At 46.7% G+C, this 27,554-nt stretch overlaps 1 protein-coding gene across 5 annotated transcripts in view; it reads right to left on the bottom strand.

The window, feature by feature from the left end:
• Positions 1-12,671: 12,671 nt before the first annotated feature.
• RASGRF1 (Ras protein specific guanine nucleotide releasing factor 1) overlaps positions 12,672-27,554 on the bottom strand; it is a 112,092-nt gene continuing 97,209 nt past the window's right edge. For 2 of the 5 annotated variants that reach the window (XR_011526174.1, XR_011526175.1), the window contains 5 exons: positions 24,184-24,263; positions 22,453-22,721; positions 17,797-17,914; positions 16,712-16,780; positions 12,672-13,988 (listed from right to left, as the gene is read on the bottom strand). Coding sequence is in view for 2 of the 5 variants with exons in the window: in XM_070573035.1 (XP_070429136.1) it covers positions 13,896-13,988; positions 16,712-16,780; positions 17,797-17,914; positions 24,184-24,263 (360 nt within the window). In the remaining 3 variants the exon portion in view is untranslated. Of the gene's footprint in view, positions 13,989-16,711; positions 16,781-17,796; positions 17,915-22,452; positions 22,722-24,183; positions 24,264-27,554 lie in introns of those variants that run through there. The other 3 variants (XM_070573035.1, XM_070573048.1, XR_011526176.1) reach the window with 2 other exon arrangements.

The raw sequence follows: 27,554 nt of genomic DNA, 5'->3' as shown, positions 1-27,554 counted from the left end.
CTCACACTTTCCATCTCTCTGACTTCTCCTTCTGCAACATCTCTCTGCCTCCAGCTGGAGAAAGTTCTCTAGTTTTAAGGATTTATGTGATTAGATTGGGCCTACACTGATAATCAAGGATGAGCTTCCTATTGTAAAGTCTGTAAACTTAATTTCATCTGCAGAATCCCTTTTTGCCAATAGAATATATTTACAGGTTCCAGGGGTTAGGGCATGGACGTCTTTGCGGGACCATTCTGCCTGCTACAGTGCCAGTCGACCATGATAGATAATGATAACAGCCAATAGCATGGTCTAGTTGGTGTGTGTGGGATTAGAGGGTGATGAAGGTGGACAGGTGGGGTGTGGCTATATCCAGGGGGTGGAATGACATTTGCGTGGTGAGGCTTTGAGATATTCTCCAGCCCAGTGCTTCTGAAATGGTCATGCACACATATCACTGGGGGTTGTTGGTAAAATGCAGATTCTGATTCAGGAGGTCTCGAGTAGGGCCTGAGGCCCTGCATTTCTAACAAATTCCAGGCAATGCTGATGTTGCTAGTTCAGGGATCACATTTTGAATGGCAAGGATCCGGTTCATTTATTCAACAAATATTCACTGTAGAATCTCACCATATATCAGGCTCTGTGCTAGGCAGTGATGGATGAGAGCCATGTTTTTGCCTTCATGCAGTTGACGGTTTAGTTGGGGAGGACAGGAATCAAGTAAAAAGTTCTGTAATGAAAATAAATAGGAGGCATGAGAATGTATGACAGGAATGTTGTCTTGAAAGACGTCTCTTGGGAGGTGATATCTGGGTTGAGATCTGAAAGATGGTTAAATATCACCTCCCTGAAAAAGGGGACAGCCAGCTCAAAGGCCCTGAGATGGAAAGAAACTTGGTTGGCAACAGAGATAGAAGGCTAGCCTGGCTGGAGTCCAGAAGGCAAGGGAGACAGGAGGTAGGCTGGGGAGAGACAGTGTAGGGTTTTGGAGGTCAATTGAAGATTTTAAACTTTTTCTTGAGAGCAATGGAATGTCCTTAGAGAAATTTAAGGAGAGGAATGACATGATCAGATCTGTGTTTGAAAGATCAATTTGGCTGTGGCTGGAAAATGAACTAGAGGGAGGATATGTGTCTAAGAGAGCCTCAGTGGTTGAGGTGGCAAGATTACACAAGTCCAGTCAAGGCATGCTGGTGGCTTGGCTAAAGGGGTTTTCAAATGGGGTTTGTGAGGCCGAAACTGTTGTTATAGTAATATTAAGACATGATTTGCCTTTTTCACTCTTCTTCTCTCATGACTATACAGTAGACTTTTCCAAAGACTACACGACATGTGATAGCACAGCAGATTGGATGCAGAAGCAGGTATGGGAATCCAACTGCTTCTATTAAGCCAGACAGTAAAGAGATTTGCACTGGACAGCCACATGCAAAAGAATGAAAGTAGACCATTACCTTACACCATGCACAAAAATCAACTCAAAATGGATTAAAGCGTTGAATGTAAGACCTGAAACCGTGAAATTTCTAGAAGAAAACATAGGCAGTATGCTCTTCGACATCCGTCTTAGCAGCATGTTTTCAAGTACCATGTCTGACGGGGAAAAGGAAGCGATAGAAAAAATAAACAAATGGGACTACATCAAACTAAAAAGCTTCTGTACAGCAAGAGAAACCATCAACAAAACAAAAAGACAGCCTAACAATTGCGAGACGATATTTGCAAAGCATATATCTGATAAAGGGTCAATATCCAAAATATATAAAGAACTCACATGTCTCAACAACAAAAAACCTAACAACCCAATTCAAAAATGGGCAAAAGATCTGAACAGACATTTCTCCAAAGAAGATATACAGATGGCCAACAGGCACATGAAAAGATGTTCAACATCACTAATTATTAGGGAAATGCAAATCAAAACTACAAAGAGATAGCACCTTACATCTGTCAGAATGGCTGTAATTAACAAGACAGGACATAACAAGTGATGGAGAGGATGTGGAGAGAAGGGAACCCTCATACACTGCTGGTGGGAGTGCAAAGTGGTGCAGCCACTAGGGAAAACAGTATGGAGATTCCTCAAAAAATTAAGAATAGAACTACCATATGATCCAGCTATTCCACTGCTGGGTATCTATCCAAAGAACAAAAGAACATGAATGCGTAAAGATATATGCACTCCTATGTTCATGGCAGCATTAAGAAAGGTTCCCTTTTCTTCACATCCTCTCCAATACTTGTTACTTTTGGTCTTGGCAATTATAACCATTCTGACAGGTGTAAGGTGATACCTCATTGTAGTTTTGCTTTGCATTTCCCCAGTAATTAGTGATGTTGAACATCTTTTCATGTGTCTGTTGACCATCTGTATGTCTTCTTTGGATAAATGTTTGTTCATATCCTCTGCTCATTTTTTGATCAGGTGTTTGTCTTTTTGTTGTTGAGTTGTATGAGTCCTTTCTATATTTTGGAAATTAATCCCTTGTCAGATATATGATTTGCAAATATTTTCTTCCACTTGGTGGGTTGTCTTTTCATTTTGCTAATAGTTTCCTTTGCCTTGTGGAAGCTCTTTAGTCTGATGTAGACCCATTTATTTATTTTTTTCTATTGTTTCCCATGCCTGAGTAGACATGGTATTTGAAAAGATCCTGCAGGGGTCCGGCTCTGTGGCCGAGTGGTTAAGTTTGCACGCTTTGCTGCGGCAGCCTAGGGTTTGGATCCTGGGCGCAGACATGGCACCGCTCGTCAGGCCACGCTGAGGCGGCATCCCACGTACCACAACTAGAAGGACCCACAACTAAGATATACAACCGTGTACGTGGGGGGGGGGGGGGGCGTGGTTTGGGGAGATAAAGTGGAAAAAAAAAAGATTGGCAGCAGTTGTTAGCTCGGGGGCCAATCTTTAAAAAAAAAATCCTGGTAAGACCAATGTCAAAGAGTGTACTGCCTATATTTTTTTCTAGGAATTTTATGGTTTCAGGTCTTACATTCAAGTCTTTAATCCATTTTGAGTTAATTTTTGTGTATGGTGTAAGATAATGGTCTACTTTCATTCTTTTGCATGTAGCTGTCCAATTTTCCCAACTGCACATTTCCCATTTATTGAAGAGACTTTCCTTTCTCCATTGTATGTTCTTGGCTCCTTTGTCAAAGATTAGCTGTCCATAGATGTGTGGGTTTATTTCTGGGCTTTCAGATCTGTTCCACTGATCTGTGTGTCTGTTTCTGTGCCAGTACCATGCTGTTTTAATTACTATAACTTTGTAGTATACTTTGAAATCAGGGATTATGATGTCTCCAGTTTTGTTCTTTTTTCTCAGGATTGCTTTGGCTATTTGGGTTCTTTTGTTGTTCCATATAAATTTTAGGATTCTTTGTTCTATTTCTGTGAAGAATGTCATTGGGATTCTGATTGGGATTGCATTGAATCTGTAGATTGCTTTTAGGTAATATGGACATTTAACTATGTTTATTCTCCCAATCCATGAACATCTTTCCATTTCTTTACGTCATCCTCAATTTCTTTCAATAATGTCTTATAGTTTTCATTGTATAGGTCTTTCATCTCCTTAAATTTATTCCTAGATATTTTATTCTTTTTCTTGCTATTGTAAATGGGATTGTATTCTTGAGTTCTCTTTCTGCTAGTTTGTTATTAGTGTACAAAAATGCAACTAATTTTTGTAAGTTGATTTTGTGCCTGCAATTTTGCTGTAGTTGATTATTTCTCTTAGTTTTCTGGGATTCTTTAGGACTTTTTATATATAAGACCATGTCATCCACAAACAGTGCGAGTTTCACTTTTTCCTTTCCAATTTGGATACTTCTTATTTCTTTTTCTTGCCTAATTGCTCTGGCCACAACACCATGTTGAATAGGAATGATGAGAGTGGACACATTTGTCTTGTTCCTGTTCTCAGACGGATGGCTTTCAGTTTTTCACTGTTGAGTATGATGTTGGCTGTGGGTTTGTCACATATGGCTTTTATTATGTTGAGGTACTTTGCTTCTATACCCATTTTACTGAGAGTTTTTTTTTTTTATCATAAATGGATGTTGGAACCTGTCAAATGCTTTCTCTGCATCTATTGAGGTGATCATGTGGTTTTTATTCCTCATTTTGTTAATGTGATGTATCACATTGATTGATTTGTGGATGTTGAACTATCCCTGCATCCCTGGTTTAAATCCTACTTGATCATGACGTATGATCCTTTTAATGTATTGCTGTATTTGGTTTGCCAATCTTTTGTTGAGGAGTTTTGCATCTATGTTTATGAGTGATATTGGCCTGTAATTTTCATTCTTTGTGTTGTCCTTGTCTGGTTTTGGGATCAAGGTGATGTTGGCCTCATCGAATGAGTTAGGAAGCACTCTGTCTTCTTCAATTTTTTGGAATAGTATGAGAAGGATATGTATTACATCTTTGAATGTTTGGTAGAATTCTCCAGAGAAACCAAATGGTCCTGGACTTTTGTTTTTTGGGAGGTTTTTGATTACTGTTTCAACCTCTTTACTTGTGATTGGTCTATTCAGATTCTCTCTTCTTCTTGATTCAGTTTTGGGAGGTTGTATGAGTCTAAGAATTTATTCAATTCTTCTAGGTTATCCCATTTGTTTGCATATAGTTTTTCATAATATTTTCTTATAATCCTTTGTATTTCTGTGGTATCTGCTGTAATTTCTCCTCTTTCATTTCTAAGTTGATTTGTTTGAGCTCTCTCTATTTTTTTTTAGTAAGTCTGGCTAAGAGTTTGTCAACTTTGTTTATCTGCTCAAAGAACTGGCTCTTCCTTTCAATGATCCTTTCTACTGGTTTTTTTTGGTCTCTATTTCATTTATTTCTGCTCTAATTTTTATTATTTCCCTCCTTCTGCTGACTTTGGGCTTTGTTTTTTCTTCTTTTTCTAATTCTGTTAGGTGTAGTGTGAGATTATTTATTTGAGATTTTCCTTGTTTGTTGAGGTGGGCCTGTATTGTGATGAATTTCCCTCTTAGAACCGATTTTGCTGCATCCCATATGACTTGGTATGCTGTATTTTCATTTTGATTTGTCTCGAGATATTTTTTGACTTCTCCTTTGATTTCTTCATTGATCCAATGGTTGTTCAGTAGCATACTGTTTAGTTTGCACATATTTGTGACTTTCCCAGCAATTTTTCATGTAGTTGATTTCTAGTTTCATGGCACTCTGGTCAGAAAAGATGCTTATATGATTTCAATCTTCTTAAATTTATTGAGGCTTGCGTTGTTTCCCAACATCTAGTCTATCTTTGAGAATGTTCCATGTACACTTGAGAAGAATATGTATTCTGCTGTTTTTGGATGGAATGTTCCATATACATCTGTTAAGTCCATCTTGTCTAGTTTTTCATTTAAGTCCACTGTTTCCTTGTTGACTTTCTGTCTGGATGATCTATCCATTGATATAAGTGGGGTCTTGAGGGCCTCTAGTACTATTGTATTGCTGTTAATTTCTCCCTTTAGGTCTGTTAATAGTGGCTTTATATACTTTGGTGTTCTTGTGTTAGGTGTACATATTTTCATAAGTGTTATGTCCTCTTGGTGGAATGTCCCTTTTATCATTATATACTGCCCCTCTTTGTCTCTCATTCCCTTTTTTTATCTTGAAGTCTGTTCTGTCAGATATAAGTATGGCAACACTTACTTTCTTTTGCTTGCCATTTGCTTGGAATATCGTCTTCCAACCTTTCATTCTGAGCCAATGTTTGTTTTTAGAGCTGAGATATGTTTTCTGGAGGCAGCATATTTTTGGGTCTTGTTTTTCAATCCATCCAGCCACTCTGTGTCTTTTGAGGGGAGAATTCAATCCATTTACATTTAGAGTGATTATTGATACGTGAGGGCTTAATACTGCCATTTTATCTCTAGTTTTCTAATTGTTCTCTATTTCTCTTATTTCTCTTCCCTTGTATTTCTGACTGCCATTTTAGTTTGGTGGTTTTCTCAGTTTTCTTTTTATTTACGATTTGTGTCTCTGCTCTGATTTTTTTGTTTAGTGGTTACCATGAGGTTTGTATAAAAGATCTCATAGATGAGATAGTCCATTTTCTGATAGCCTCTTATCTCCATTAGTCTAAGAAGGTTCCATCCCTTTCTCTTCCCTGTCTAAGTTATTATTATTATTATTATTTTGAGGGAGTTTAGCTCTGAGCTAACTACTGCCAATCCTCTTCTTTTTGCTGAGGAAGACTGGCCCTGAACTAACATCCATGCCCATCTACCTCCAGTTTATACGTGGGACGCCTACCACAGCCTGGCTTTTGCCAAGTGGTGCCATGTCTGCACCCAGGATCTGAACTGGCTAACCCTGGGCAGCCGAGAAGCGGAATGTGTGCACTTAACCACTGCATCACCAGGCCAGCCCCTCTAAGTTATTATTGTCACAAATTATTCTGTGTTGTGTTGTGAGTTTCTGATTAAAATGAAGTGTTTATAGTTATCTTTGATGCTTTCCTTCCCCTTATCTTTTATGTTATAATTGTTTGATGACCTGTTCTTATAGAGAGCTGCAATTTTCTGATTTTGCCTATTTATCTCCTTGCTCAAGGCTTTGTAAACCTTTGCCTTTTTGTTTCAGGTATGAGAGCATCCTTGATCATTTCTTGTAAGGGAGGTCTAGTGGCAATGAACTCCCTCAGCTGTCATTTATCAGAGAAAGCTTTTATTTCTCAATTGTATCTGAAGGATATTTTTGCTAGATAGAGTATTCTTGGCTGAAAGTTTTTGTCTTTCAGTATTTTGAATATATCATTCCGCTCTCTCCTAGCCTGTATGGTTTCTGCTGAGAAATTCTCTGAAAGCCTGATAGAGGTTCTTTTGTAGATTATTCTCTTCTGCCTTGCTGCCCTTAACACTTTTTCTTTGTCATTGAGTTTTGCCAGTTTTACTATTATATGCCTTGGAGAAGGTCTTTTAGCATTGATGTAATTAGAAGTTCTATTGGCTTCATATACTTGTAAGTCCACTTCTTTCTCCAGGTTTGGGAAATTCTCAATTATTATTTCTTTGAACACGTTCTCTGCTCCTTTGTCCCTCTCTTCTCCCTCTGGAATACCTATAATCCCTATGTTGCATTTCCTAATTGAGTCAGATATTTCTCAAAGGATTTCTTCATTTTTTTAAAGTCTTAGTTCTCTCTCCTCTTCCACCTGAAGCATTTCTATACTCTAAATTACTAATTCTGTCCTCCATAATGTCAGCCCTGTTTTTTAAGGTTTCTACATTGTTTGCTATCTCATTCATTGTGTTCTTCATCTCCAGAATTTCTGTTTGTTTTTTTGTTTTTTTAGAGTTTCAATTTCTTTTGTGGAGAATTCCTTCTGCTGATTAATTTTATTTCTGATTTCATTAAACTGTTTTTCTGGATTTTCTTGTAAGTTGTTGAGTTTCTTTATGACAAGTATTTTGAATTCTCTATCATTTAGATTGTAAATTTCTGTGACTTCAGGTTTGGTTTCTGGAGACTTGTTGTTTTTCTTCTGCTCTGGAGTGTTAATGTAGTTCTTCATGATGTTTGATGAAGTGATCCTTTGCAGGTGCATAGTGGTGGTATCAGGTCACAGGTTCTACCTGCCACCACTGAGGGGGCAGGAGCTGTGTTTTCTCAACCTGCCAAGTCTCCTGGAAGTTGTGCTGATAGGGCTCGTCTGTGTTTGCCCACTGGCCACAGACACTTGGTGGGTCACACACACATGTGCAGGCACTCTGGTGCAGAAGTACTGCTTTGGTGGTGTGCTAGGCAGGAGAGGAGGAGCACTTTCTTTTGAGTGTGTGGGCCTTCTCTGTGCTCATGGGTGTTTGCCTGGGCTGCTGCACTTTGTGGGGGCACCCATGCGGTGGCTGAGCTGTGCCACTTGGGGTGAAGCCTTCCTGCATACCGGGCTGCAACTCCAAAAGTGAAAGCGTTCATGCCCAGGCCTGCCTGCTCCCTGTGCCCCCTTCTCTTCTAGTTGTGAGCCAGCAGCTGCATGAAGACCCGTGAGCTAGATCACTGCTGCTGGGGAGCGGGAGGGGATCTGCTCACCTCCTTACACTACCTCCCAGGGATCCAGTACCCCCACTTCAGATATATGGTGGCTTGGATCTCTCAGACGTCCTATTGTACTTTGTAGGGAATCCTCTGTCAGTTAATGAAAGTCCATTTGGTTGTAACTTAGTTGGAAGAGACTAAGAGAACTCTGCCATGATGCTAATGTCTAACTCAGAATTTCTTTCCTTTCTAAGGTTGAATAATATTCCATTGTATGTATATACCACTTGTTGTTTATCTATTCATCCATTCACAGTCACTTGGATCACTTACATCTTTTGGTTATTGTGAATAATGCTGCTATGCATATAGATGTACAAATACTTCTTCAAGACCCTGTTTTCAGTTCTTTGGGGCATATACCCAGAAGTGGAATTGCTGGTGTTATTGTTACTTTTAAATGAACTAATAAATAATTATTCAAAATTTTCCCAAAGTTTTAGTTTCAAAGGCAATAATCAGTGAGACAATTATATTGGCTGATATAACCCACTTATGTGGGTCTTTTTGGAGGGAGGTCCTCAATAATTTTTAAGAGTGCAGAGGGGTTCCATAAGCCAAAAAGTTTGAGAACAGCTGGTCCAGAGTGGTGGCAGAGGCAGTGAAGAGCTGTTGTTTGGCTGGAAAGATAATTAGGAGGTTAACATTGACTGGACCTGGTGGCCTGGGAGTCAGGGGTGACTTCTGGGTTTCTGGCTGGAACAACTGGATGAGGGTCCTGAGGAGGCCCAAGTATAGTGGGGAAGTTGATGAGGTCAGTTTGGTCCAGTTGAGTTAGAGGTGGCAGTAGGGCAGCCAGTGGGGATGCCTTCTTGGTGGTTGGCTATAAGGGTCTGGAGCCTGGAGGGAGGTATGGGATAAAGTTAGGAATGTGAGAGTTCTTTGTTTCATGGGTTTCCTCTCTCCAACTAGGTCAGAGCTCTAGGAAGTTAGGAATAGGATGGGATGCTTGTTACCCCAAGGTATTTTCACGTGGGAGCTTGATAAATGCTTGGAGGGTGGGTGGGTCTGGGTGGCACCTTCATACTTCCTTGATGACAACAACCTGCCCCTTCAGGCACTCCTGCTCCTGCAGCCCACAAGGTCCCACACAGGGCCACTGTGGGAAAGAGCCTGGGCGAGAGCAAGAAGCTGGTGTCAGGGCAGCCAAATGCCGACAGGCAACATCATTTGCCATTGTGAAACCTGCTTACACCAAAGGACACTAGTGGACCAGGGGAAATCTTTTTCTCATGTCCTGACCTTAAAAAGCTCCTTCATGGAGTTGGGGTGGGAGACAGCCTCAAAAACAAACCAACCAAACGCAAACAAGCAGAGAGGCTAACCAAGCTCCCCACCTCTCTGTGTGAACTAGCCTGTAATCTGGAGCAAGTCTCTTTCCTTTTCTTGAACCGGAGCCCTTGGATACTTCCCTTCCAAAAGGGGCGTGAAACCAGTGCCAAGCCACCACTCAGTACTGGAGCCTGAGGCCAGAGGAAAAATCAGTAATACCGATCTGTCTTTATTGAAAATTTTGATATTTTGTTCATCATGGATTTTATATTAATTTTGATGTTTTAGAAATATTGTGTAAGAATGTTATCTTTATCACTGAGTTTTTTGGCAGCCCTTTAAATTTTACACCTGAGGTGGGTGTATCTCTTGCCTCACCTAGGCCGGCCCTGAAAAAGCCTCAGAGAATTGCCCAGTGCCTCACACCAATCCAGAGTACAGCGCCTACGCTCAGGTGAGTGGTGACTGTACAGCTTCTTTCACAAAGGTGTCTTGGTTTTGCATCATCCAAGATTCCAGTCAGATGCCCCAGCCTCAGGCAGCCTTTACACCACCCTGCTTGAATGTGCTCATGGTACTTACCACCGTGCCCTGGGTATTTTAAAACATGGTCCACTAACGCCACCCACTAGAACGTAAGCCTTGTGAAGGCAGGGAGCTTGACTGCATTGTGCATTACTGAGTCTGCAGGGCCTAAAATAACCTGCAACACAGTAAGCGCTCTATAAGCATTTCCTGAAGGAACAACAGCTAATGGTTATCAAGCACTTGCCATGTGCTAATCACCTCATGTGCAGCAGCTCACTGAATCCTCACAGCAACCTTGCAAGGCAGGTATTATTACTGTCCCCATTTTACAGATGGGGAAACTGAGGCATAGAGATGTTATGTGACTGGCCTAAGATCATATGGCTGGTAAGTGGTGAAGCTGGGATTTGAACCTGGGCACTATGGACCTTTTAAACTAGATAATTCTTCCTGGTGGGAGGCTGTCCTGTGCATCATGGGATGGTTAGCAGCTTCTTTGATCTCTACCTACTTGATGCCAGTAGCACCCCTCCCGCAACTGTGACAACCAAAAATGTCTCTGGATGTCCTGTGGGGGCAAAATTGCCCCTGTTGATAACCATTACTCCACAGTATCTTTTTTTGGGTCAGGCAGATTGGCCCTGAGCTAACATCTGCTGCCAATCCTCCTCTATTTTGTATGTGGGACACTGCCGCTACCTGCCCAGTGACATCTGTTTAAATGGTCGCGGTATCCTAACCGTGCAAAGGTAGCATAATCACGGGTTATGCATGGCATGGGTTGATGAGCCGTGTGTAGGTCTGCGCCCGGGATCCGAACCTGCAAACCCTGGGCCTCCGAAGCAGAAAGCATGATTTTAACCACTGTGCCACTGGGCCAGCCCCACTCTAGAGTCTTTAATGGCTACCCCATGCTGCCTTCCTCTCAGGAATAGATCAAGAAATACATTGAGTTCCCATCTGGTGCCTCCATCATCTCACGGTCAGCTCATGGTGGAGAAATGGCACAGAGGTCCTCATCCTGAGGCCAGAAGGCCAAGGACACTCAGGTGTGCTTTTGGCCTTTCCTTCCCAGGACCTAAGAGGAATGTGACAGAGGAGGAAGCAGCAAGCCTGGCAGGCTAGGCACCCAGAGCCCCAGCATGGCTTTTGGTGCCAGAAGGAGTAACAACTGATGTCTTTGCTTAATTAAACACCCTTTCCCATACTACCTCATTTGTCACCTCAAAACACAGCCTTTCTCTCCTGCCATTAACTGTTCATTCTTTGCTAGCACTTTATGTGTATTAGTTCATTTAATTCTACTCTATGATGAGATATTATTTTCATCCCCCTTTTTCAGATGAAGAAACTGAGGCTCAGAGAGATTAAGTGACTTGGCTGGGCTCATTCAATAGGTTAGTGGTGAAGCTGGTAGTCAAAACCAGGCCTTCTCTCCATAGACCCCTCCTCCTCTCCACTCTGTTTCCACTCTCAGGTCACAGCAGAAGTGGTGGTGGGATGAAAAACACTTGGAGGAAACTGAAAAGCAGTTATGGGGCCAGCTGGCTGCAGGTCCCAGGGAAGGCACCCTCGGTAAGTTCCAGAAGTGGGTCTCACCTTACAGAGGGCCTCATGCCTCTGACAGAGGCAGTCTTCTGGGCCCCCTTCATGGGTGACTGTGAGGAGGCATCTGAGGTGGACCCCACCTGCCTTCTCTGGGGGCGGTACTCAGACCCTTCCTCCTCGGTGCATTTCTGCTCGTCTTCCTCTCTTATCCCTGGAGGCTTTGGGTGGTGGCCATGTCTGCAGCCACATAGGACCTCCTCCGCCTTGCCTGACCCTGCCCTTGGGACTACCCTCACCTTTGGGAACCCTTTTCTCTGCCCTTCCTGTGGCTTCATTTCCTCTGTCCTTCCTCCATCTCTTTGCCCAACAACTTGCATGCTTACACTAGCTATTCTCTGAACAAGCGCATCCTTGCCTGTTTCTAGGCTTCTGCTGCTCTTCTGCCTGGCATGCCCTTCCCACACTTTTCTGCCTGGCAAATCATTCTTACTTATCCCACAGCCTCCGCACATCTCTGTGGAGCTTTTTCCAATCTCCCCCACCACATTGCCCTTTCTTCCTTGGTGTCCCCAAGGCACTTTCTGCACCATGCTGTGACAGTGTGGCTCAAATGGTCCGTCTCTCTAGTAACTTATCGATGGTTGCAAATTCTTTGCTCCTCTTCCTGTTGAAGGAGGAGCTTGAGTCTCTTCCCTTTGGGACTGGTCTGGCCTTGATGCCGTGTGGGTTTGATGTTCTGGGAATTCTGAGGCTAGGTCATCAGAAGCCTTGCAGCTTCTGCCTGAGTCTTTTGGAAGGCCACTCTTAGGATTCAGGTGACATACTGTGAGAAGCCCAAGCCACATGGACAGGCCATATGTGGATGCTCCAGTCAATAGCCCCAGTTTAGCCCCGAGCCAATGTCGACTTCTCACCATGTGAGAGCACCATCCTGGACATCCGGTCCAGTGGCGCCTTCAGATGACTCCAGCCTCCGCTGCTGTGTGATTGCAACCTCACAAGAAACCCCAAGCAAGAACCACCAGCTGGGCCCAGGCAACTCATAGAACTGTGAAAGATAATAATAATTGTTTGAAGCCCTTAAGTTTTGGAGTGACTTGTTCCAGGTGCAATAGATAACTCAAAAGATCTCCCTCATCAGACTGTGAGTCCCCCAAAAGCAGGGATTGTGCCCCTGTCACTCTGGATCTCTAGTCACAGCCCAGGGCTTGATAAGGACCAAGTGCTCATCAAATGTCCCTTGAGTGAATGAATGAATGAAACCCATCACATCCCACTGTTCACCCTGAGATAGAATAGATTTATTAGCAAGAGGTAATCAGGAAACATATATTTTTACAAAAATGGAAATGTTTTTTTCCAAACAAGCTGTAAGTTGAAATATTTTAGGACTTGAAATAGAATTCTCATACCACTAGGTATTGCTTACAGCAAAAGTTGTCTGTTTGTCGTAGTGGAGCATGCCTGCCACTTCAGAGTGAGCCTGTGTTTTCTATTCTGTACAATGTAAAAAATAGATGGTACTATTCACAGAATAAGCACTACAGTCCTATATTCCTGCTAGAAGGCATTTAGACAGGACTACAGTATATGCAATAAAAACACTTGGTGATTGGTTTCTTATTTCTACCGTGTGGTACTATTTTCACAAGGCATACAGACTTAGAGGAGCATCTCAATGTAAGCTCGTCGTGACCGTTAGGAAGCTAAAGGAGGAAAAGTGACATTTTTTGTGTTCCCAACTTGCAGTGAACGCTGGGCGGCGGTCAGCAGACTTCGACACGACGTTGCGTTGTGATTCGGTTCTCCTCAGGAAGTTCCAGGGCCTCGTCCACTTTTATTGAGATGGCTATTCATGCTATCTGGTGTTATTCCTAGAGCAAGGAGCGATGTAGTGCCTGAACGAGATGGTGGTGCTGGTGTCACGGGGCATGGTTCTCAGCGGAGAGGACTCCCTTCCATCCAGGTGACTGGGAGATGGGGAGTTTTGAGACCTGCTATTTTGGCTGAAAAAGCTGCTTTGGAAATTGGCATCACCATCAGCGGGGAGCCTTGTTGATGACTGGGCTTCAGGGTATGGTCCCCCTCCCTCCCCACCCAGTTATAACAACTACATGGAACATGCTGGGAGGCTGCCGGGGTGGCCGACTCGACCCAGGGCCCTGGGCTGGGGAAGGACAGAAGCGGCACTGGGGCCTAAGAGTCGTGTATGCACAGGTTCTATTTTCCCTTCCGAGGAGAGTGAGGGGCTAGGAAGGACAGACTAAGATTCAGTTGTTTGAAAGAAACAGGCACGGCAGGAGACGAGGGGTGGGATGGGGGGTGAAGGCGTAAATGGTGCGGAAATTCATATTCCGTCTCTACAGGAGTCTAAGAGCAAGAGCAGATTTGTATTCTTGGAGAAGCACATCCTAAAGAGGAAAATCCAAAGAAACCAAACGAATATGTACAATATCATACAGCGTGTGTCCATGGGGCGGCTGGGTCTGGGCTGGGTACAGGTTTAGGTGGGGAGTTTTGGTTCTATTCGGAGAGAAGACTCGTAGAGGCTTTCTTCGTCCATTACAAAAGATTGGTCCAGTAAATACTGGGTTACCTGAGCAAAAAAAAAGAGAAAAAGGATAGCAGGGTTATGGACGCCCGTAATACTATGACTGTGGACACTGGGCATCTCCTGGGAACCAGGCTGGCACATGAGGCAAAAATGCATTAATCACTGTTAGTCTTGATATTATTTAATATTGTCTTAATAGTAATATTAAATTACACATGATCAAAATTACTCTTGGTTGTTGTTTCTTTTATTGAACACAAGATGAAGCATTTTGGGCTCATATTTACCATACATATCTAAAATGTCAATTGTAAAGTCTAGGTGGTGGGCATATGGACGTTCACAATTCTTTCAACATTTCTGTATTTTGGGAAAAATACATTTAACATTAGGACTACATAGCACTGACAGATATTCACTCCAAGAGAGGAAAGCGGAAACTGAGGCTGTGTGATCAGTTTTCTCCTTCACGTGGGTTTTTGCCCCCTTTTCTCACCTCATGTGGCTCACACCAGGGTGAAATCTTGGAGTGGAATCAGGAGGACTCACCGGAGTGGATCACATTCTTCTTCTTCCTCCTCCTCCTCCCCGCCCCTACTTCACTCCTGCTCCCAAGTGTTTTGCTGAATTCCTGCGCGTCACACATGCAACAAGAGAGCAGGGCCCAGGCCCCACAGGCGCCTCCAGCTTCAGAAAGAGTCTTTCCAAGGCTCATTTACTTGTCAGTTGTTCAGAACTGAAGGTTCATTTTTTCCCCCACAGACAACCAGAGTGGAAGGACGAAAAAAATTATATTTCTTATAACATATTTGAGAATCTTCTGATAGCTGCTTGAGAAAACTCCAGTCTTTGTTGTTTGCATGTTGTCTAATTGACTTTCTGATACTGTGAGGGATGGAACCAACTGTCTAGTATGCTGATTGTTGGTCACAGATGAAATGATTACGATGTCTGAGCAACGGTTCACACCCAGCACCTCTAGGAAGCTGACTTCGGATACCACAGTCTAGACGAACCCATACCCACTGATGAAGATGTGGTGATTTTACCATCATGTGCAAGAGACTAGTCTTTTATTCCTAGCTAGTAGCTTCATGTGAACAGCCTTTTCTAGAGGGTGTAAATTTCTCCCTCTCAAACCCTCTGGGAATCAGCAGACTGATTGGTTGGTTTTCTCCATAATGAGCATGCTCAAGATCAATTGCCCTAAGAAATTTTACTTTAGTGGGAGACTGGCAGCAAACGCCACCACTACAAAGCTGTTAATGAAAGTACTCCAAAGAGCCGTAGCATTTATTTACATTGCACATTGGAGCTTGAGGGAAAGTTCAAGGAGAGGAGGCCCAAGGCCTAATACCGTGCCTGGCACATAGTACTTGCTCAATGAATGTTTGTTGAGTGAGAGAATGAATGGAGAGCAAGGAAAAAGTGGCCTAATTGGTTACCCCACTGATTTGTCTTTTCTAACGTGACGATTAGACATAAAACAGATAATGAGTTCACAGAGCGCTACAGAAGACAGATAGTCTCTGACAGGGCAAATCTAGTCCAAAGGAAAGTAGAAGGGAAACGCAATAACAGCTTGATTTTTTGCTGTGCTTTCAGGGTGTGTCAGGAGCTGGATACTTTTGTGAACTGCAAGATAGAAGATTAAGATGCTGGCTGGGAAGTGAATAGATCTCTGGGCAGAGAGGAAGGGCTGCAGGATTGGGAGCTGAAGAGTCTGGATCGGCAAATCTCAGCTATTTTGTCTGTAAAATGGGGCCAATGGCACAGGGTTTGAAGAGTGAAATGAGACTAACCTGCCAACCACTCTCCCTATAGCCCTGCTATCTTTTAAAAATGGAAACGAATCCAGTTCTACAAGCTCCTTTCAGGGTTTCCATCATCCTTAGGACAAGGTCCCAGATCCTCCTAGGAACCCACAGTCTCATCTGGTTCAGGCCTGTCTGATGCGGCTGCTCTGCGCTTCTCAGATGGACCCTTCCCACCTCCTGCAAGCCTGTCCCTCTGCAGGAAGGACATGCCCTACCCGCCCAGGACAACTGCTCCAGGGGTCTTTTCCCCAGATGAACCTCCCTGGCCCCTGCCAGGCACAGTCTAGGACTCCCACTGTCATGGCACTCTCCATTTCCTGGATGTACAAGTGTCTTTTTCAAGCCTTGTCTGTAGCAGCAAAAGACTGAAATCACCTAAATGTCCATCAATACAGACGACTGGCTGAATAAATGGATTTCTCTGCAGCCGTAAGGAAGAATGAGGATGCTTCTGCCTCAATAGGAAATGATCTCAGAGATGTCATTAAGGAAAACAAGAATGATGCTGAGCAACGTATAGTATGCTACATGACAGTATAAAACCTTTCATTGTGTTTGCATATACATGAGCAATGGGTGACACGGTTGCCCTTGGGAGGGGAACTTGGTGGCTGGGGGACTTTTTGCCATGTGCCCTTTATATCTGGTGAGCGTTTTACCTTCCAAACAGGTGTTATAAATGCTGCCTCTCTTGCCTTTGGGGAGATCACACAAGACCATCAAGCATCCTATGGCAGGTAAAAATCAGACGGGAGCCTCAGGATTAGCAGCATCCCAGCGTGGAGGAAGGACAACTCCCCGCGCAGCTCAGGGCGCGGGGAAGAGGGCGCTCCCTGAGAGAGCAGGGCCTCTGGTGCTGGCTGGGCGGGGCGGGGCTGCGGAATGCAGGGAGGGAAAGTGGTTGAGTGTGGCAAAAGCAGAAGTGGCTGTGAAAATGCTCCAGCTTACCTTTGCTTGGTGTTCTATTTTGTAGGCAGTTTGTTGAAACTGGCGAATCTCTCGGATAATATGGGATATCTGTGGGAAGGAAGGAGTTTTAGACAACAGTTTGCTGTCTTGGTGCCACCTCCCACTTTGCAGGACAGAGGGGCAGCAACAGCCAAGTCTGAAGTCAGTCACTTATTTCCCATATACCTTGCCTCCTGGGAAGCCCCACTGGGGCATCATGGTTTTCTTTAAACCAGCAATCTGCTTCCAAGGGCGATGCTTGTCAAGAATCTATAGGTTAATTATGCTATGTGATTGAGAGAAAAAAATACATCCAACATCCTAAAACAGCATGTCACAACTTCAGCAAAAGTTAAAGGTGTCCGCCACTCTGTAAGTGCCCACTATGTGCAAGGCACCCCGCACAGGGCTCCTGTCTTGTCATCAGGACAGTGCTTCCAGCTAGTGTTTGACAGAGAAACCCTTCCTATTACCAGAATCTTGGGTGGAAGCCCATTGTGCAAAACTGTTAAAAGCAGTAGCTCTCTGGCTGGAGTGAGAAGGGAGAAGAGATGGTTAAAAATCAGGCCCCTGCTTGGAGGGGACCCTCATCTCCCCTCCCAGGTCCTAGATTTCTCTGGGAAATTTGAAACCTCCTCACTTGGGAGGTGCTGCATAAGTGATTTTGCTTTGGCCACATAAAGCAAGTATTCATATCAACAAAGATGGATGGGCTGCGAAGAAAGGTGCTGGCTTTGGAGTCAGACAGACCTGGCCTCTAGACCCGGCTCTGTCCTTTACTTGTGGGATGACCTTGGGCTGGTCATGGATCCCTCCAAGCCTCAGCCTACTCTTCTGTAAGGTGGAGAACACTAAGAGAACTCACCCATCAGACTGTGGGCATTAAAGGAGAAATGCAGGTATGGCTGGCTCAGGGTCTGTCAACTGCTGACTGCTCATTAATAGGAGCCATGGTTCTTATAGGAGAAATTGGATTCAGGTGTCCCTATCGAGCAGGCTGGGCTTAGTGGGCAGAGCTTAAGTGGTTCCAGGGCTTGGGCCTGGGTTTTGATGACCCCTACCCGGCCTTGCTGTGGGAAACGCACCATTCTCATCTTGGAGAAGTTGACCAGGCCGTCCTCCGTGTAATTGGGTGTCCCCTCTTCAATGAAGGCCAGGTCGGTGAGGTACATCCCCAGGTAAGGGACACAGGGTGGGTCACAACTTCAAAGCAAACGGCATTAACAAAATTTTTCACTTAAAAACACAAGCTTCTACCAAGAACAGAACACCCCACATGCATCTTTTGCTTTGCTGGAGGCAAAGGGATTTCTATTCATCAAGAATAATAGTAGCTCTCTGGCCTAGGATTGCCATCTAAGTCTGAGGGTCAGTCCTCGGGGGTGGTGGGGGTGACGTGGTGCTGACTGGCGCTTGGGCCTTCTCAATTAGTCGTCCCCTCCCTCCCTGCGCCAGAAGGCCCTTCTCTACCTCTCTGCTCTCCATCCCTTCGGAGTCCTTGGGCTCTGCCACCAACCCCTCCCAGCCCACCTTTCCTCTCTGTCTCTCCACGGAAACTCTCTATCCAAACCATGTTCCAGAATCACCTCCTGGACGGCTTTGCAGCTCCCATCCCCATCCTGCCAGTCACCACCAGCCGCCCTGTCTGACCCTCTTGTCTCTTTCTGCTCCTGAGACCTCTCCTCTGCCTCGACTTCTTGTCCCACCGGGATCTCCTGCCCCCCTGAGTACTGGGCTGCCAGAACAGCAACACTTTGCCCTCTGAGATCACGTTCCCAGAAGCAGCTTCTGGGCAGGGGGCTGGGTGACAGCTTCTGTGGTTGGTGACTCTTGGGGGACGGCATTTTTGGGAGAGGGGAGCTAGGAGTGATGGGCCACGCTTCTCTGATTTGTGGTTCTGAAGCAGGGGCTCCTGTTACTGCTCTGTTGAGGCTTGTCCTGGCGCCCCTGGGTCGGGTGCTAGGTAAGGGGCTGGCTCTGTGATGGGTCCAGTGGCCACTATATTCTGGCAGAGCTCCATAGAGCTCCCTCAGGGGACTCCTCACACAGTGCTCTGCAGCCTCCTCTCAGCTCAGCACACAGAAGTAAGTGGACTCGCTGCACACATTGCAGGTGACCCTCATTTCTAGCCCACCTCACCTTTGTCTCCTTGTGACCACTTGGCAATCCTGCCACTCTGGAGGAAGGTGAGGCAGGGCGGATAGTAGATCAAGAACAGAAACCCGGCCCCTGCCCCTCGCCTGTTTGCCTTGTGGCTCTGGGCCAGTTCTTTCCCCCTCTGGTCCTCAGGTTCCTCTTGTACAATAGAACTGATTATAGCTGAGACCATTTTAGGTGGCCTGAGAGTTGATTCGAGGTGAGGCACAGACACAATATTAAATATCATTGACTCACAGGGCAGGAAACACTTGACTGTCACTTTTCCCCCTGGTGCTCAAGGAGAGGGCTCCTTTGGTGGCAGTATGGCTTTGGGACTTCCTAACACTTGCTGCTCTCCTCCCACTCTTTTTTCTTTTTAAACAAATAGCAACAGGTCTCAGGATTAGAGTGTTGGCAAACATCAGGATCCGGCCAGAATTTAATAACACTGTTCCGTCTTTGCTATATTTATTTGTCATGGCAACTTTGTATTTATGGCATGTATGCTGGTTTCCTGCTTAGTGTCATGATATAGAGTTTTCCTTTTTATTTAAATTTATTTTGGGGGAAAATGATTTAATTTAAAGGAGACTATGAAGTAAACACAAACACAGCTGGCACATGGGCTTGGCAAAGTTGTGAAGGAGGCGGAGTTTGGGAAACAGAAGACAGGAGGGATGTTTTTTGAACTGTAGGTCTTGACTCTTTCATGGGTGTTACAATCAATTTAGTGAGTGTTGACCGTATTTAAAAGAGAAGTAGAATAGAACAGAAAATATCTGAGTTCATTGCATGGACTAAAGGTATATGTTGTTCTGTGAAATTTTTCTTCCTGTTATGCATATATGAATTTTTAGACAGGGTCACACTGTCAAATATAATTTTTTTTATGGTATGTTGTAGAATAAACAAAGCAAGACTCATACTGGCCACTGGCAGACCTCTCTGGGTCCTTCCGGCCTGTATGGTCTGATTGTTGCGTGCCTGGCTTTTCTGAAGCACAGGCTCGTGGATCTGATGGAGAAATAGTTCAAAGATCTGAGAAGTAACTCTGGAGCTGGAAGGTATGGCAGTTTGCTGACCGGCAGCCTCTGAGAGGGGCTCCCCCCGGCCCTGCTGTCTCTGCTCATGATGGGAACTAGGAACCTGGGGAGCTGGCAGGACCTCTTATCTCAGAGAGAGGGAGGAGGGGAGGCCAGGTGGCTGTGAATGACCAAAGAACATAGAGTATTTCTGAAGGCCTCACTGCGTCTCTGACTACCCTGACCTGTGAGAAAAATCAGGGGGGTCCTCTGGTCACTAAGGGGGAATTCTCTGAGGTATTTGAGGTTTGTCTCTGAGGTTCGTGATCCAGTTGTGGAAAGGCAATGGACGTGCAATTTAGTCACTTCCAGTGGCACCACCAGCCCCAGTACCAAACTCTGTCCCTACTTACCCTTCACAGTGAGGGGCCTTGCAGGAGGGGCCTAGGGAACAGCATACTTAATCACTTCAACACACACACACACACACACACACACACACACACACACACGCACGCACGCAGACACGCACAACCAACCAACCAAAATCCAGAGCCATGTTGTTAAATGTATGGGGTTGCCAGAGTGGCCAGCATGGGGGGTGGACAGTAGGGGGCAGGTGTGGGGTAGAGAGTGAAGGCAGAGGGTCCCAAAAGGGCACCAGTGCACAAGGACTGACCCATGCTGGGCATCTGAACGGAAAAGGAAGCCCGCTGAGGGCTTCGTGTACGCAAACCGCCCACCCAGCTCTGGACTTTCCCTGTGAGCCTTGTGGCCCCACTCAGGGGGGATCCAGCCTTGCCCCGCATTAGGGCCTAGCCAACAAAGCTGATAACTGAGGGGCTTCCTCTTTTGGCAGACTTCTCACATGTCTTTAGCTGACATTTCAGGGTGTGGAGAGGCAGGCGTCCCACCCTTCATTCTGCTTCTGGTTTTCTGGTTGGTGCCTGCATGTGGCACACCAATGCCTGGTGACACGTGGCATCCAGGCCTTGCCTGTGGTTATTTGGGCCCCCCACACTTGATGTTTCTCTCTAACAAGAAATTCCTCGTGATGTCAAGCGGGATAATAAAGATTACATGGTACCAGCGAATGAAAGTAAGATGTAGCTGTCCCACTAGCTCTCCACCAAACCCCAGGAACCAGGGCCAGTGACAAGCAGGTGCTCCCTCTCCTTGCTCCCTCTCCACGTCCCCTCCCTCCTCTGCCCCAGTTGTGGGACCGACCACTCTCTCTCACACGTCTCTGCGGGCTCTGGTCAGGGATCTCCTCTCCTTCTCAGGGGGGGCATGGGAGGCACGTGGGCTGTGTGGGCTGGAACCCCTGCGGTCAGGGTCCAAGGTTCTGGCACGTGGTGTGAGAAAATGAGGTACTCAGATTTCGGGAAAAAAAAATAGTGATGGGGTGGGAGTGGGGGTAGGGCTCAGAGTCCATTCTTGCTTTTGGTCACATGGACATTAACTGCTCTGTTGTCTCATTAGCAGGAGACCAGGCTTTGCTGTGTGGCCACAGGCAGAAAATAAAGATGGAAACAGGTATCTGGAACCCCTGAAACTCTGGAACTCCAGAACTTCAGCCTTTGGACTCATCGTATCCACAGAGATGGATGGATTTCACCCATTTGGAGGGTGTCTGGCAATGTCCTGGTGGCTGACTCGCTCCTCCATAGCTCTTCCCATCCTTCATTTAGGGAGCAAAGGGGAAAGGCTTTTATTGCAGCAGCCTCCAACAAGCCCTGTCCCTGCGTTCCTCTAAATTGAGGCCTTCCTGTTCACACTAAAGACAAAAGGTGCAGATATGCAAATGTGTGCTGGGTTGAGATTAGACAGGGCAGGCAAAACCCGAGTGAACCGTCAAAGAGCTGGTGACCAGACTGGACTGCTAAATTGAGTTCTCGAGCAACTTTTGTTGCATGGAGCTGTGGGAAGGTTCTGATCACTGGGAGGCCGAGACGGGGGACAGTCTCATGGCCTCACACGGGTGTGGGTTTGGGGAATGACAAGGAGAGATAAGGTCATGCTTGGGGTGCCAGGACAGGGGTCTGAATGGGGGCACCTATGGCAAGGGTTGGAGGTGGGTTAGGGGATATTTAAGGGAGTGACTGGGGGAGAGAGGTAGGATTCAGGGGTGCAGTCTTGGCTGGTAAAGGTAAGAAGGCGATTCACTGGCCCAGGTGCTGGCAGAAGACTGAATGTTTTAAAGACAGGCTAGAAGGAGGCATGGGGCTGAGCGGGATGAGGACCCACACGGTGAGGCCCATCATGGGCTCCTTGTCTGGGCAGGTCACCAGCTGTGCCCCAGACAGCCATGTCACTCCCTCTGACCACTGTCCCCTGCTTGGTGTGACAGACATCCCGTGTTCACAGAACACTGCTGTACGTGAAAACCTTAGTGCTGCAGGAGAAAGGGTGCAGAAAGCTTTGCCCAAGTTTCCTCAGTCTCTCCTTCCTCTGCATGGCTTGGCCTACGTCTCTTTAAGGCAAGAACCTGGTTTGCATAAAGGTCTTAGCTCCCAGAATGCCCGAAGGCCACCTCCGCCCTTGTGGCAGGGAGCAGAGGCATCTGGGAGAGGCACTTACACAGGCCCACGGGAAACCTGAAAGAGGGAAGACAGTCAGGAGGGGGACTCAGACAGAATGGGGGACCACGGAGGCAGTGGAGGCGGCGGTGGCGGCGGCGGTGGACGAGGAAGCCATGTGAAGGAGGCAGATGGAGCGGCGCCCGGGGGCAGACGGACAAGTTGGTGAATGCACGGGGGGCAGCTCCCCACAAGCACAGTCCACAGGGGCTCCAGGGAGCCCAGGCGGAAGAGAGACGGCCGGACAGCACAGATGGGTGGAACATCTGTCTGAGGACACAAACAAAGTGGAGATGGTCAAGGCGATGGCACACGGAGCTGGCTGGGGACAGACCGAGTACGGCAGGGAGAAAACGAGAAGGGCAGACCAGGCCAGCGTGGGGTGGCGTGCGGTGTGTCAGAGCCGCTGTCCAGGGCTAGAGGCACTGACTGGTCCCATCCCCCTGTTCTGGGGGGTAGTGAACTCTGGTGGGCCCTGAATCGGTAGTGATCCTGTGATCCCTTGAGGAAGGGAAGAGAGGCATTCCTGGGCTTTATAGGGAGCCAGGACCCAGGGGTCTCCCAGGGTCTCTCCAAGGTCCAGTGAGTAGCCACTTAGGCAGGGAGAGAAAGGGTGAGGGCCAGCCCAACGGGGCACGTGTTTAGGTGCCCATGGGGAACATGGCGGAGACTGTCAATGAAAGGAGGGCAGAGACTAGTGTAGAAACCCCAAGTGCACACCTAATGAGAGCGAGCTCACATTTCATGTGACTGTGTGGCCGAAGTGTGTACGAATAAGCTGAGTCACTGCTGCCCTGGGAGAGCTGGCCTGGACATTCCCAGGAGGCAGCCTCAGCCAAACCACAGATCACTGGCCTTGGAGGCTAGCCTGGGTCAAGGCCTAGCTCTGTCACCATGACCACATGTCCTTGGGCCAGCCACTAGCTCCTCAGTTTCCTTGTGTGGAAAAACAGGATGGGGAATCTATCTTATAGTGGTGGTTCTCAATGGGGGCAATTTTGTCTCCCAGGGGATATCTGGCAAGGTCTGGAGCCATTTTTGGTTGTCATAGCTCGGGGGTGGGAGGCACTGGCATCTTGTGGGTAGAGGCCAGGGATGCTGTTAAACATCCTACAATGCACAAGACAGCCCCACAACGAAGAATTATCCTGGTCTAACTATAAGAGGGCCGGGTTGAGAAGCCTCACCTCATAGGCAATGTCAATGGGGCTACACACACTGTGGCAGCAAAGCTGCAAGCTTTGCAGACTGTAAGGGGCAACTGTTGGTACAACTGCATTTCCTTGATTCCAAGATACCATTGTCTATAAAATGCACTCTTGTTTTGATGACTAATTATCAAGTAAAAAAAGGAAACATAATCATGTTAAATAAACATATTGACTTTAAGACATATCCTGATGTCAGAAATAGTAAAATGTAAAAAAAAAGGTGACGTTTTGGAATCAAAGAATCTGGCATCACTATTATTCTCATCACAGCTACTATGCTTCTTGGGACTCCAGTGTTCTTGTGCCACTCCCGGAAACGCCCCAAACCCTGGAATCTCTTTGGTAGAGGATGGAGATCAAAGCTGACCCACCCTAGGGGTCTGTGACATCCTAGGGTCTTGCGGGTAGACAGATGGACAGACAGACAGACCTCCTGCTCCAGCCAGAGGTGGCACGTGAATGCCTCCGAAATGTGGTTCTACAATTTCAAAAATAACGGTGATAAAACAGCATACACTTACTTTTTCAGAGCTTCTCTCAGATTCTTAAATCTGCCCTCTGATGACACAAGCTTTTGGAGCTTATCAATCAAAGCTTTTGTCTAGGAGGAATCAGAAGCATTTACTAGCACACCGTGCACATCAAGGCCCAAGGCTCTGGCCCACACTCCACAGGCCGCCCTCCAGAGCTCCCGAGCCGCCTTTGCTTGGCCTTGTGATGGGGCAGGATTCGGGCCTTCCTGGGTCTGGCAGCCTGGCCCCTGAGCTCCTGAGGAGGCAGACACGGTCCTTGCTTTGTGGCCCGTGATCATACACACATCTTTCAGAAACAAAGAAGCGAGGCCTGCAGGGCCTGAGTGTCAACTTCCACCCCCAGAAACACTGTGCCATCCTGAGACCTGATGGTGTAGAAGATTGGTGGGTAACTCCCAGGAGTCGACGCCTAGAGCAGGGAATGGCCCATGTTTCATTATCATGGTCTTTCTCATGAAATGTCCCTAAAGCATGCGACCGTCTTTTCACATCTTCACTTTTATATATTAGGAACACCACCCAAACTTAAGAATCAAGAAAAAAGATGGTAAATGAACTGATCATCAAGAATAAAAGGCCTTGATGGAGAAGAGTAAATCCCATGGCTAAGGGTCCCCTCTGCCAAATGACCAAGCCAGGCCCTGCCCACACATTAGGCTGGAGCAGTTTCGGTGGCTGGAGTCTGTCTAAAGAGACCGGGTGTGTGCCACTGCGAGCCTGACTTCGGGCTCCTCTCCCTGCATGGCCTGGGGGAAACTTGTTTGCCTCTGCAATCTTCAGCTCCTTCCTTGATGACACCGTGAGACAGATTAGGGACCTCCTTTCCAGCTCCAGTCCTCAAAATCCAGATGCAGCCAAGAAACCAACCATGCTGGAGACCAGCTGTGCTAGCCAGCCCAGGGGGAACGCTGGCCACAGAGGCCAAGCGCACCCCTAATTTTTGAGACCATTTTTATCTGAGAAATCCGCCCACAGGAAATGACAATCTAAGTTTTCATTCTGATGGAAGACGAGATCAATGTGGGCTCTTCAAGGGGAAAGACTAGCAGAGCACACTGTTCAGTGTGGTCCTGTATCAGTGAAGAAAAGCAGCATTATTTGGACTGACCCTGTTCAAAGCAGAAATGTATTCTGGATCTGGTGAAAGAGACACTCGCCAGGACAGCACAGGCCACACCGAGTCAAGGGCTTGACTCGAGCTGACTGCTCTCAGAGTCCTGGCAAAGCCTAGATGCTCAGGTGCACCTCGGCCCCAGGCTTTCTGCTGCCCTCCTGCCCTGAATGTCTTTCCAGAGCTGCACCTCTGCTTCCTCTTCTTTCCCATTCACCTGCGGATGGATGACCTCACATGGTGTGAGGCCAGATGTGGAGACTGAGTGTCCAGAGACCTGGGATCTCACTGGGCTCTGTCACAACCTTCAGTGTGTCCATGGGCAAGTCACCACCCCTCTCACCTTCCTGGGCCTCAGCTTTCACATCTGGAAAATGGGAGGGCAGGTCCGGGTGTTCCCTAAGGGCAATATCCTAGATATTCTAGAATTGTAGGTGACACAAACACTAAATCAGGAGGCCCCGGTGGCTACATAGCTCTGGGTGAAATATCGCTATGCTCAGAGGCCATGAAAATGTACAGAGGATATGATGTGTGGGTTTTTTGTATACACCTGGGACTAATTTGTGGCTCCAAGCTGGGCTGACTTTGATTCCTTCTACATCCCTGTGCTTACTGTCTAGGAAGGAGCTTGTGGCCTGGGAGGATTTTCCCAGTTGCTGCTTAGAAAGTGTGTTCCAACTTGAAGCAGCTAAAGTATCTTCTAGCTGGGCCAGGAGCTGCCATCCTTTGATGCTCACTGGGATACCAGGCCCCCAGGATCGTGGGCATCTCTGCTGGATGCCCAGTGGGCAGAAATATGGGGTCATTTGGAATATGTCATTGAAACCAGAGACCAAGCAAGGAGCCTGCCTTGGAAGTAGTGTTAGGAAGAAAGATGACTATATGGCTTCCCAAATACCATCCCTTCCTGTTCACAAACAGAAGATTTCTGGATGGCCAAGCCTGCTCCCTCCCAAAGAGGCCAAACAGTATTGTTAGTAAAAGAGAGGCTTTTGTCTCTATTAAAATGTAACCATCCTTCGGAGGGGAAACACACAAAACCATGTTAATCATCTGCATCATTCCATGGTGGAGCATCATCTTTCCCAAAGGAAGGTTTTGTTTTCAAAGAAGGTGGGGAGAGGGTTGGAAGAAAGGGGAAAGGGAGACCAGAAGGCTCAAACTAAACTTGACCGCTTGACTCTGGCCAAGGGTTGGACTGGACTTGGACATAACAATTTTCTGCTTTGGGCCAGCACATTTAAGGGAATGATAAAAACTAGCTGCTGAGGCTACATTTCAGGTCCTCTAAGAAATGTGGCCATTTCAGCAGGTCACAAGTATCCAAGGGATATTTGTGGAGGATGATAGTGAACTGTCCCTGGCTGGTGTTGACCAGGCCATGGCCATGGCCACCCACAAGCTCTTGGAGCCAGGTGCTGTGCAGACGTACAATTATGGCACAGCTGAAGGGCTGGGAGAAGCCAGCGGGGTCCAGTCTGTCTCGAGGGTGCGGGCCTGGATGTGCTTTCAGAGGAATCTTTGATTTTTGGACCAGGTTGCCTGGCCCTAAGTCCTGAATGATATCTTAGAACGCAGGCCAGGCCTCTGCCTTGACCTCTAACTGCCCTCAATTTGCACTTTCCTAAGAGAACAGGAAACTTCAGGATGACCAAGGTAGTTGCCTCCCAACCCCATGACAAGAGTGATGATGGAGAATGAGGCCAAGAAATTCACAGAATCCCCAGTGTGATGGGAGAGGAGGGCCCAGTTACAGAGCCTCTGGAAAAGATGACATCATTCCAATGGCACAGGGCAGGAAAAGAAAGATGTTGATATGGAATGGACCCCTCAGACTCTGCCAATAGCCCTGCGGAAGGCTGATAGGCCAGATCAGCCTGGAGGACTTGGAGGTTCTACAGGAGCCCTGCTCAACCCCTGACCTCAGGAGTTCATGACATTGTGTGCCACATGTGGCCAGATGTGCCTGCAGCCCTGAGCTCCTGTGCTCCCAACCTCTGTTCTTTCCAGGGGCCCACTAACAAGACTGGCATCTTCCAGTCCTTGTCCTGACCTTGGCATCTCTGTGTGCTAAGCAACAGGAGGCCCCACCTCATTGGGATACAAGGGGTACCCTTGCAGCCCTCTGCAGTCCTGCTGTAATCCGGGCCTGGAGTGATTGGACCGTAGTGGAAGGGCAGCGGAGATGTTCCAGGGCTGTCCTGAGTTTGGCTGCTTATCTAAGTAGGAGGGATTTATGGACCTG

Source organism: Equus przewalskii, chromosome 1 (assembly GCF_037783145.1).
Source record: "Equus przewalskii isolate Varuska chromosome 1, EquPr2, whole genome shotgun sequence".
NCBI lineage: Eukaryota > Metazoa > Chordata > Mammalia > Perissodactyla > Equidae > Equus > Equus przewalskii.
Note: the sequence above shows the minus strand (reverse complement) of the source record. Positions and strands in the feature narration are given on the sequence as shown.